Source organism: Macrotis lagotis, chromosome 4, assembly GCF_037893015.1.
Source record: "Macrotis lagotis isolate mMagLag1 chromosome 4, bilby.v1.9.chrom.fasta, whole genome shotgun sequence".
Lineage (NCBI taxonomy): Eukaryota > Metazoa > Chordata > Mammalia > Peramelemorphia > Peramelidae > Macrotis > Macrotis lagotis.
This window is the reverse complement of record NC_133661.1, coordinates 199,562,465-199,574,621: the sequence shown is the minus strand read 5'-3', so window position 1 is coordinate 199,574,621 and position 12,157 is coordinate 199,562,465. Positions and strand designations below refer to the sequence as shown.

Below are 12,157 nucleotides of genomic sequence, written 5' to 3'. Positions count from 1 at the left end.
TTCTTAAATTATTTCTCCTCGATCAATTCCTTGATGAATTGTTTTATTGATGAGCTGTTTCACTTTGTCTTCTATTTTTTTATTCTTTTGATTTTGTTTTATGATTTCTTGGTGTCCTAGAGCATCATTAGCTTCCTTTTGCCCAATTCTAGTTTTGTAAGTTTTTGATTATTTTCCAAGTTAGTTCACTTTTCCTTTCATGATTTTTTTGAATTGCTCTTATTTTTTTCTAATTTTTTCTCATTCTCTCTTATTAGATTTTTCAAATCCTATTTGAGTTTTTCCAAGAATATTTTGTCTGATCAGTTGATTTCTCATTGAAAAAAGATGTGGTTTTTAAAGCACCATTTATCTTCCTCTGAAAATGAACCCAGATCTTCTCTATCTCCATAATAATTATCTATGATTGGGTTGTCTCTCCTTTGCTTACTCTTTTTTAATTTGTTTTAATTTATTTTTTTAATCTGTTAATGTAATCAGTTGTAGTCCCAAGCAATGGGAAATGATACCTCAAGTCTTCCTTATTCCTTTCTACTCCTAAGCCATGGTTGGGGTCCTTAGTCACACTGTCCCACAAATAATCTTGTTCCTAGTGGTCCCTGGGAACTATCCCTTTGCCTTAAAACTGAAACCAGGGACTCTGAATTCTTGCAAGTGCCCACAGTCTAAAAGTTCTTGGCCCCTCACTGTACTCACTAGGTGGGTAGCAGCCCCTTCTCACCCTTAGCCTGGGATGAATCAGCATAGTTGTATTTGGTTTCCTTTGATAGTGGAAGGTCCTGAATTCAGTGTTCTCCTATTCAACTATCAGACACCAGAATTGTCTGCAAAATGAAAATTTCTAAGACTGGGACTGCCTCTCAACCCAGCTGCTCCCAAGACTTTCTTGATTCTGCAGCTTTGGCCCAGAGGTATTTGCACTTCCCTCAGACTGAACCTCCCCTGATTGGGGTCTTTGCCAATTGTCTTAGGAGGACAACTGCTTTACCCTGTGTTTATTTCTGCTGTTCTGACGGGACAAAGTTTTACCTTTTTTTTTTACAGAGGAAATTTGAAAAGTTTTCTGGTATTCTCCACCATCTTACCATAGTCCTTTCCCTCCACCTTATATTTCTGAAGCTTATTTCTTGAACCCAGATGAAGTTGGTGCTTTATATTTGCCCTTGTTAAATTTTATTTTATAAAATATGCCAAGATATTCTAAATTGTCGAGACCTTTTTGGATTTTAACTCTCTCATCTCACCTATTAGCGTTCTCTCCCAGGATTGTATCAAATGTATAGGTCATCTATGCCTTCATCTAAGTCACTGATAAAAATGGTAATGAATACAGGATCAAGGACAGACCTTTGGACAGATCTTTGAGTCTCGCCACTAGACAACCCTTTCCACATTGACACCAAAGATTAGTCTTTAGGACTGGTTAATGTCAGCTAATGTCAAATTAACCCAATCTGCTTTCATTTGACTCATATTTTTCCATCCTATCCACCAGGATAACAGGAAAATCTTTGTTAAATACTTTTAAAAAGTAATAAAATATTTTATTTTCCCAAGATAGTTTTCAACTTTCATTTTTTGTAAGGTTTTTAGTTGCACATTTTTCTCCCTCTCCCTCCCCTTGATATCAAGTACTCAAAGTTATACTGTGCTAAATATATTTCCATATTAATCATGTTGTGAAAGAAAAAAAGAACAAAAGGGAAAAAACATTGGGGGAAAAAGACCTTAGACAAATTCTAAAAATTGAAAATGGTATGCTTTGATCTGCATTTAGACTCTATGGATTTTTCTTTGAATGTGGATGGTATTTTCCATCACAAGTCCTTTAGATCATTTGTTCTATCTTTGCTCATTGTACTGCTGAGAAGAATGAGTCTATCACATGATCATCACACAATATTGCTGTTTATGTGCACAATGTTCTTCTGGTTCTGCTCACTTTACTCAGCTTCAGTTCATGGAAGTCTTTCTAGGTTTTTCTGAAGTTCAGCCACTCATGATTCCTTAGAGAACAATAGTGTTCCAACACATTCATATTACCACAGTTTGTTCAACTATTCCCTAATTGGTGGACATCTCAATTTCCAATTCTTTCTTACTACCAAAAGAACTTTGTACATGTAGGTTTTTCCCTTTTTTGTATGCTTTCTTTGGAATTCAGACCTAGTGGGCAGCTGGGTGGTACAGTGAATGGAGCACCAGCCCTGGAGTCAGGAGTACCTGAGTTCAAATTTGGTCTTAGATGCTTAATAATTACTTAGTTGTGTGACCTTGGGCAAGTCACTTAACCCATTGCCTTGTAAAAATTAAAAAAAACCCCACAGGAATTCAGACCTAGTAATGGTATTGTTGGATCAAAGGGTATAAACACTTTGAGTGTGGTTCTAAATTGCCTTCCAGAAATGTTGGATCAGGTCATGACTCTACCAACAATGTATTAGTGTTCCAGTTTTCCCATATTCCCTCCAACACTGATCATTTTCTGTTTTTGTCAGCCTATCTGATAGGTGTGAGGTGGTACCTCAGAATTAGTTTTAATTTGTATATATCTAATCAGTAATGATTTTCTTTCATATGACTATAGGTAGCTTTCATTTCTTCATTTGAAAACTGCCTGTTCATATCCTTTGATCATTTATCAATTGGGGAATGACTTGTATTCTTATAAATTTGATTCAGTTTTCTGTATATTTTAGAAATTAGTCTCTTATCAGAAATTCTAACTGTAAAAATTGTTTCCTAACTTACTACATTCCTTTTTTTAATTTTTAATTTTTTATTTAAGGCAATGGGGTTAAGTGACTTGTCCAAGGTCACACAGCTAGGCAATTATCATGTATCTGAGGTCAGATTTGAACTCAGGTACTCCCTGACTCCAGGGCCTGTGCTTTATCCACTGAGCCACTTAGCTACCCCCTTACTATATTCCTTTTAATTTTAATTGCATTGGTTTTATTTATGTAAAACCTTTTTTAATGTAATCAAAATTATCCATTTTGCATTTTATAAAATGTTCTCTTTCTCTTGTTTAATCATAAACTACCCTTTCCATAGATCTGACAGATAAACTATTCTTTGTTCTTCTAACTGGCTTATGGAATCACCTTTTATGTCTAAATCCTGTACCCACCTTGACCTTATCTCTTGGTAGTAGGTATGAGATATTGGTCTATGCCTAGTTACAGTCATACTATTTTCTTGTTTTCCCAGCAGTTTTTGTTAAAGAGTGACTTCTCATCTTAGAAGCTAGAGTCTATGAGTTTAATAAAGAGAAGATTATTATAGTCATTTACTAATTTTTTAGGTACCTAATCTCTTCCACTAGTACCAAACGTTTTTGTTGACTGTTGCTTCATGATATAACTTTAGGCCAACTTTCTTTACATTTTTTTCTTTAATTCCTTTGATATTTTTGATCTTTTGTTCCCCCAGATCAATTTTATTACTATTTTTTCTAGCTTAATAAAATAATTTTTGTTGTTGATTGGTATGAAACTGAATAAGTAATTTAGTTTAGATAGAATTGTTTTTTAAAATTATATTAGTTTGGCGATCCCATGCTCAATTGACATTTTAAAAATTATTTGGATCTGATTTTATTTGTTTTTTTGTTTTGCTTGTTTTGTTAAGTGATTTGCCCAAGGTCACACAATTAGGTAGTTATTAAATGTCTGAGACCAGATGTATTTGAACTCAGGTCCTCCTGACTCCAAGGACCATGCTCTATCCACTGCGCCACCTAGCTGCCCCAAGGTTTTATTTGTGTGAAAGTTCAAATATTTTGCTGAAAACATTCCTCTTTTCTATCAGGTAGTAACTTCAATAAAAAAGGAAATCATTTTTGTCTGCCATGACCTGTTCTTTTTTTTTTTTTAAGGTTTTTGCAAGGCAAATGGGGTTAAGTGGCTTGCCCAAGGCCACACAGCTATGTAATTATTAAGGTGTCTGAGGCTAGATTTGAACTCAGGTACTCCTGACTCCAGGCCCTCAAGGAATTTACAATCTAATAAGGGAGAGAACAGACAAATGTGTGTGTGTGTGTGTGTGTGTGTGTGTGTGTGTGTGTGTGTATACACATACAAATAGAATAAAAAGGAAATAATTAATAGAAGGCATTGGAATTAAGGGGTATTAGGGAAGGAGGAAGTAGGATTTTAGCTCAGAGTTAAAGGAAACCAGGGAATTCAGGAGTCAGAGTGGAGAAGGGAGAGCATTCTAAGCTTGAGGGACTGTTAGAGAAAATGCTCGAAGGCAAGAGATGGAGCATCTTATTTGTGGAACAGTCTGGAGACCAATGTCACTGAATCAAAATATTATGTGTCAAGAAATAAAGGAAAGTAGAGGGGGGAGTTATGTTATGAATGGCTTTGAATGTTATGTGTCAAGAAATAAGGGAAAGTAGAAGGGGGTTATGTTATGAATGGCTTTGAGTGTTAAACAGAAAAATTTGTATTTGCTTTTGGAGGCAAAAGGAAGCTACTGGAGTTTATTTGGACTGGGGAGTTGAGGGTGACATGATTAGACTAGTGTTTTAAGAAAAATCAGTTTAATAGTTTTCTGCCCATGATAGCTCTGGTATGGGTCTGGATATTAACTTATGAGAGTCAGGTCAAGTAGAGACATACTCACACATGCAAAGTTGTGATGCAAGAATCTACTAAATTTATTTTTGGAAACTCATACTTTTTATAACAAAAACTTTTCTCAGGAATGACTGGTTAAGGGAGACCCAGTTTCACAATTTCCTGGGTAAATTTACAATATTTGTTCTTAGAAATCTGCATACTTCTCTATCAGAAAAGCATTTTACAACCATCTCCAGAGCCACAGATCATTCCAGGTCAGGGTTCACCGGAGAGCCAACAAATCCATACAATGAGCAATAATACATACAAATCTCTGATGGAAAAGGTCACCAAGGATATGTGAAAATCACTCCCAGGAGCTGGCCCTCTACAGTAGTTGAGTGGAGGATAGATGGAGTGGGAAGACTTGACGTAGTCAAATCTATCAGTAGGCCATTGCCAAAGTCAATATGAGATATGATGAGAATCTGCATTAGAATGGTGGTGGTATCAGAGGAGAGAAAGAAGTGTATTCAGGAGATGTTGAAAAGGTGAATTCAGCAAGCTTTGTCAACAACTTGGATAGGGAGTGCAGTGAGAGATAGTGAGAAATCCAGGAGGACTAAGCTATGACCTTGAGGAATGGGAATATAATACTAGGAAAGATGGAAGGAAGTGGAGGGCTTTTGGGGAAGATAATGTTTCATTTTGGACATAATGACTGATTTGGACATTAAATTTGAGATTTCTGAAACACAATTATAAATGAATGTAGAACAGAAGAGAGTGGGGCAGGAAAGAAAGTTTAGCATAAAGGTGGTAATTAAATTGATTGGGTTGTTGACATAGTCAAGTGGAATAGTATAGAAGAATAAGAGAAAATAGTTCAAAGCAAAGTCCAGAGGGACACCTAAAGTTAGAGGGCAAGATCCAGAAGAGGATCCAGCAAAGGAGACAAAGAAGGAGTGGTCAGATAGGTAGGAGGAAAACCAGAAGAGTTTGTCTCAAAAAACCTTGAGAGAGGGGGGAGAGTGATCAGTAGTGTCAGACATTGCAGAGAGGTCAAGGAGGAGGAGGATTGTTTCCTTGTTGGATAGGGGATAAAGAGATCATTAGCAACTTTGGAGAGAACAATTTCAGTGGAAAGATAAGGTTGGAAGCCAAATTGTAAAGGGTTAAAAAGACAATGAGAGGGGAGAGATTAAAGGCACCAGTTGTAGATGACCTATTCATGGAGTGTAAGGGCAGTAGGTGACACAGTGGATTCCTGGCCTTGGATTCAGGAGAAGTTTGAATCTGGCCTCAGACACTTGCCACTTACTAACTGTCCTTGGACAAGTCACTTTACTCTGATTGCCCTGCATCCAGGGCCATCTCCACTGTTGTTCTGATTCATATTTGGCCCCTGGACCCAGACTGCTCTGAAGAAGAAAGTGAGGTTGGTGACTTAGCACAGCACCCCCCCCCCCCCCATTCAAATCTTAGTTTATGTATTTGTTATGGCATCCCTCATATCATGGTGGTCTTCAAAAATGAAGTGTAGCTACAAAATGCAGGAGAGAAATAGGATAATACTTAGGGATGGAAGGATCAAGTGAGACTTTTTTTCAGGATGGTTTGCATATGCACACTAAGTTTCTTACTTTTGGGCAAAACTCACTTTTAATTCTTGGGAGACTTCTGTATTCCAGTGCTAGCAACCCTAATGAATCAAAGAAGAATTTTTTTGAAGGGGGCTGGATCTGTGAATTTTTTTCTGTGAATTGGTATGGGGAACTCTTGGTGAGGGAACCACCTCTACTAGTTCAGAGCAGGAACTAATCTTCATCTTATAGTCATAGAAAGTTGAGGAAGGGCACTTCTGAGGCTTCTCTGATTTGCTCAGCATTACATGGTCAGTAGTTGTCAGCAGGGACTGGAACTCAAGTTTTCTTAGCTCTGAGGCCAATTCCACTCACTGCCATACTCTGCCTTTCCTGGGAGAATCTAATATGACCTTTTGGGTTTTAGAGAAAACAAGAAAACAATGATTGTTTTGCCTTATCTCCATTGTCTGTTGTGATTGATGATCCTAAGCAATGGCTCATCTCCTTTTATCCCCTATAAAGCCAAAAATCAACTTTATTTTGGGACCTAGAATTTTTTTTTTTCCCAGCTTCAGTTCATTAATCAGGTCTCTGAAGAATAAAGACTAAATTATTCTTAAAATTCACTAGAGTTTTGCTAAACTTTGTTTAGAAAAGTAAATTTTACATTAGAATGTTTTCTAAAATTAAGTATAGCTTATGGGACACTATCACACAAGGGTCTTTAGAAAAGTTGCCTCAAATTTGAGGCATTTTGTGAATTAGAACTCACATAGAACTATAGCTTACAAGTTTAAATGTGGTCAGAAGGGCACATTAATTACAAACAAAATATAGCAAGTCAAACAGCATGTTGCTGTTGTTCAGTCATTTCAGTTGTTCTAACTCCAGAGAAACTGGAGTGGTTTGTCATTTCCTTCTCCAGCCCATTTTACAAATGAGAAAATTGAGGCACTAGGGTTAAGTGACTTGCCCAAGGTCACACAGCTAAGATTTGTTTGAGCTTGGATTTGAACTTAAGGAAGATAATCTTCCTGATGTTAGTCCTGGTTTTCTATCCACTGTACTACCTAGGGGCCCCCAAAAGTTTATAAGGTAACATTTACTTGCTTGGGGAGATAATGTAAATATTGAAGAAGGAAAATGGGACCAAGAGGAAGAGAGGTATATACGATAGGAATATAGATTAAGGGTCAGAAAGAAAATAGGTAGTGTGAGAGGCAAGAGTAATTGGGAGGAGAGGAGTCAGATATGGAGTACAGGCAAGATGGCTGGAAGGCAAGAGAGTACTTGGGAGCAGGACTCCTTAGTGAAATTGTGTAGTAGGTAGAGTATGGATCTACTTTCTTTAGACTTTTCCTTCCTTCCCTAGGCCCCTTGGTACTCTGCATTCTAGAAGTCTTAGATTCTAAATCTCTTCCCTCTTCCCTATCAAAACTTGATCTGGGGGAAATTCGTTTGTATTATAATGTATAAGCTATTAATTGATTGTCTATGGTAGATTATAGACTCCCTACTATGTATCTTACCTCTCCCCCCCATCCCTTGTACTAAATGATCAGAGAATTATGCTAATGTCTTCAAGTACCAGAACTCACTAGGAAAAGGAATAAACAATGTGTGAATGACATCTTACTTATTGTTGTTTTTCCTATAAAATGACTGACATTTTATTTATTGGTCTTTACCTTTTAGTTTTTCTTTTAATTCTGTGTTGGGTTCTGTAAAATTTATATACATATTCCTATGGGTTCTTTAAAGCTCAGCCCCATCAAAATTTAGACTCAGAGATATGGAAGCAGTGCTATAGGAAGAGAGTGATCCTGAGACTTGAAGGAGTGGGGGGCTTTTAGAATAGCATTTGGAGGAGTTATGAACACCACATAGATCCTGAAGCAGAATAGGCAGGAGAGAAGTACAGTGTCATTTCCCCCTATAATATAGTGCTTTAACGCCCCAGCTTCTTGTAAAAACTGAGTACTAGGGGTCCAACTGCTTGCTGCACAGAGCAGAGACAGGCCTTCTGACTGGAGGGATCAAAACTTCCCCATTCTGCAAAGTAGACCTCATTTAAAGATTCAGGGACATGAAAATGAGCCCAACAGGTAAATGATTGCATTCTCCTGTCTTCAGATAGACCATTCAATATACCCTAGAAATGATACAGTCTATTATTTAAAACAGCTTTCAGAAAAAAATGAATTCTTGTTCATCAAGAAATGCATACTATTAGGAAGTATCTATATAACTCAAAAAATCAATCAAGTAAAATCTCACAGTTAAACTTTTTTTAATTATGTAAATATTTTGTTTTCCAATTATATACAATAGTAGTTTCTACCTATCATTTCTTGGTAAGGTTTTGAGTTTTACACTTTTTCTCCTCCTCCCTCCCCCCTCCACAGAAGGCAGTCTGATAATCTTTACATTGTTTCCTTGCAATGCATTGATCAAAATTGAATGTGTTGAGAGAAAAAACATATCCTGGAGGAAAAAATAAAATATTAGAGATAGCAAAATTATATAGTATATAAGACAACTTTATTTTTAAATTGAAGGTAATAATCTTTGGTTTTTGTTTAAACTCCATAGTTCTTTCTCTGGTATTTTCTGTCACAGATACCCTAAAATTGTCCCTTATTATTGCACTGATGGAATGAGCAAGTCCCTTAAGGTTGATTCTCACCCCCATGTTGCTGTTAGGATGTATAGTGTTCTTCTGGTTCTGTTCATCTCACTCAGTATTAGTTCATGCAAGTCTTTCCAGGCTTCTCTGAATTCCCATCCCTCCTGGTTTCTAATAGAACAATAGTGTTCCATCACATACATATACCACTATTTGTTCAGCCACTCCCCAATTGATGGACATTCCCTCAATTTCCAATTCTTTGCCACCATAAACAGAGCTACTATGAATATTTTTGTACAAGTGATGTTTTTACCTTTTTTTCATGATGTCTCCAGGATATAGATTCAGTTAAATTCTTTTTTTTCTTATGGAGATGGAGAACATTTGTTCCCAATCTTCTTTATAGTAATCTTTTTTATATTTGTATATTCAAGCTTCCTCTCAACTTTCCTTTGGGCTAAGTAGTGATAGTTCCTTCTATTTATTTAGTAAGTATTATTTTTTTAGTTCTTTGAAAATCTTGTCATCTCACTTAAACTTTCTTTGTCCTTTGTATACACATAACTAGGTCTGCTTTCTGCTTTTCTGCTTTCATGGGGGCAGTAACATTTGTGGGTTTTTATACAAACATACACACTCACAGACACATACACACATATTCAGATAGATAGATAGATATAAAACCCAGAGATGTTTCTATGTGCACCTTGATTTTTCAGGTTACTACTTTTACTAGTATCCATGCATCTATTTGAAAAATAAATTAAATTTTAAAAATGCAATGATTAAATCTGAAATTTGTCTTTAGGTTGATACTTCAATCAACTTGAACAGTAGTGGCCAGAAGAACAATAGAGAAAATTACAATTCCAGGGAAAATAACATTGATGATAAGAAGAAACATGATATTCAGAAAGTAAAAAACCCTCAAAATTATTCCAATGAGGTTGACCACAATTTATGTGAACAGATCAAGACTTTTTACACTGAGCATTCAGGTATGCTAGTAAGCAAATAATAACCACTAAGGATATATTCCAAAAACAAAGGAGGTAGGAGATCATTCTGAAATAGTCTCCAATACCTAATGGTACTGGGTAATTCCCAGAGAACTGAAGCTTTATGATTTTAAAAAACAAAAACAAAACAAAGGATGTTTAGTGGGATTATCAACTTGAATATTGAAAATGACTGAGAATGATGACTGGAAATAGATTAAAGAAGTTCATGAAACAGACCATTGAGAAAGTTGACAGAATGGTTTAGACGACAACAATCAAGATAGGATAGAGTACGAATGCTTTTAAAAGGGGACTGGTTATTGAGGGATGAAGAAAGAAAAAAACTATCTGGAAGTATCATTGGAGGAGGGAAGAATATGTCAACTTTCTCCTCTTGTGTATGAGTGTTGGGTTAGAGAGAAAGTAGTCTTTAGGTCTTTAGGCCATAATCCATAGAGGATTATGACATATATGATATTTTCATGAGAAAGTCAGGTTTTAACTAAAACCTATAAGTAGGATAAGGTTAGTTGAACCATTAGAGGATGTTAGGGAACTTGAAAATAGTATGGGTTTTCAAAAGACCATAGTAAATGAGTTAGGAAATTGGTGAATTATTGTTGAATGGTCCAGGGGAAGAGATAATTCAAAAGGAGATAGAATGGATATACAACTTGCATTGAAAGTAGTAAGGTTTTATGAATGGGACTGGGAAATCAAGTATATTGGCACAATGGAGTATGATTCATCTGGCAGAACCTAAATAATAGAAGAATTTGAAGAATTAAGGTAATTAACCTACCTCAGAGGTTGCCTGAACAAAATCTCATCTGTAGATGAGGTTTCTGACCTCAATGGTTTCTTTGAAACTTCTGAATGGGAAGGGTAGCTGATAGAATGTGTGAAAAGACATGGACAAATTGGAAAGGATGATAAACAGAGGGAAAGTTCCAAAAGTTACTTTCAAAGAATTCAGGGATTTTGATCTTTATGGCTTGAAGAAATGCTGGTATAATTGTGCATACATCAGAGAATAAAGAAATATAGTATTAGTATAAAGTATTAGAAAAAATGTTATTAAAATACTGATACATATTAATTTTCTAGATATTTGTCATTTTTTAGTAGGCCCTATGTAAAGGCTAGCTGTCATCATTATTATTATTATCAATTTCCTCTGTATAGGAAACTTGCAATTTGATACTCCCATTCACATCAGTTCAGAATGCAATCTATTTAAAATTTGGTAAATGCTTAAGAGTTTCCTGGGTCACTTGAGGTTAAATGACTTATGTAGGTTCACATAGTAAATGATGTTAGATAATATTGAACTCCCTTCCTCATGGCAGTACCTAAGATGATGATTGCTTTTTTTTTTTTTTTTTTTTTTTAGGTTTTTGCTAGGCAATGGGGTTAAGTGGCTTACCCAAGGCCAAACAGCTAGGTAATTATTAAGTGTCTGAGGATGGATTTGAACTCAGGTACTCCTGACTCCAGGGCCGGTGCTCTATCCATTGTGCCACCTAGCTGCCCTGATTACTTATTTTTAATCCAATAATCCATCTGTGATGACGAACTGTCTCTCTTTTCAGCCTCTCTCTTTTAATGATTGAAATTATAAGATAAATATAATTTATTAGTATAATTTGTTAATCATGCTCACAATAACAATACAATAACATAATGCTTTTTTTTAGTTTTTTTTTAAAGTTTTTTTGCAAGCCAAATGGGGTTAAGTGGCTTGCCCAAGGCCACACAGCTAGGTAATTACTAAGCATCTGAGGCCGGATTTGAACTCAGGTACTTCTGACTCCAGGGCCGGTGCTCTATCCATTGTGTCACCTAGCTGTCCCCAATAACATAGTGCTTTAAGCTTTATAAAGCATATAATTTACTTTATAGATGAGTAACCTGAGATTTAAATAATTAAAATAATTTAGGCTTAGGCAGGTAGTAAATATTGAACTCAGGACACTAACCCAACATTTTCTACTTCTTATATATGAATTTTTACTTAGTTTTACTTAATTGTTGGAAGACTGAACCTTCTGTCATTTTTGTTTTTACGTGATTACAAGAATTAAATTCTGGTCTGATTGCTTCAGAAGATAAATATGAAGTTCAGTATTTCAGTCACTGTGATATGCCTCAAGATATCCTAAGCCAAGTTAAAGAAGGTATTATGATTTAGATTTGTTGTAGGACACAGTATAATATGACAAATTTCATTTCTGTTTATCTTGTTACAGTAGCTGTATAAACTGTGTAAGATACTTTTAAATACCTGATCTTTAGACCACCCAAGTAGACACAAGCTGAGAATGTGAGGAATGGCAGTGGGGAATTAAACATATTCCACAGCCTACATTAAGT

General features: G+C 35.8%; 1 protein-coding gene across 7 annotated transcripts in view; it reads left to right on the top strand.

The window, feature by feature from the left end:
* FSIP1 (fibrous sheath interacting protein 1) overlaps positions 1-12,157 on the top strand; it is a 322,107-nt gene that overhangs the window by 16,478 nt on the left and 293,472 nt on the right. For 6 of the 7 annotated variants that reach the window (XM_074235080.1, XM_074235082.1, XM_074235083.1 and 3 more), the window contains exons 4-5: positions 9,592-9,781; positions 11,863-11,961. In XM_074235080.1, coding sequence (XP_074091181.1) covers positions 9,592-9,781; positions 11,863-11,961 — 289 coding nt within the window. The remainder of the gene's footprint in view (positions 1-9,591; positions 9,782-11,862; positions 11,962-12,157) is intronic. The other variant, XM_074235081.1, reaches the window with a different exon arrangement.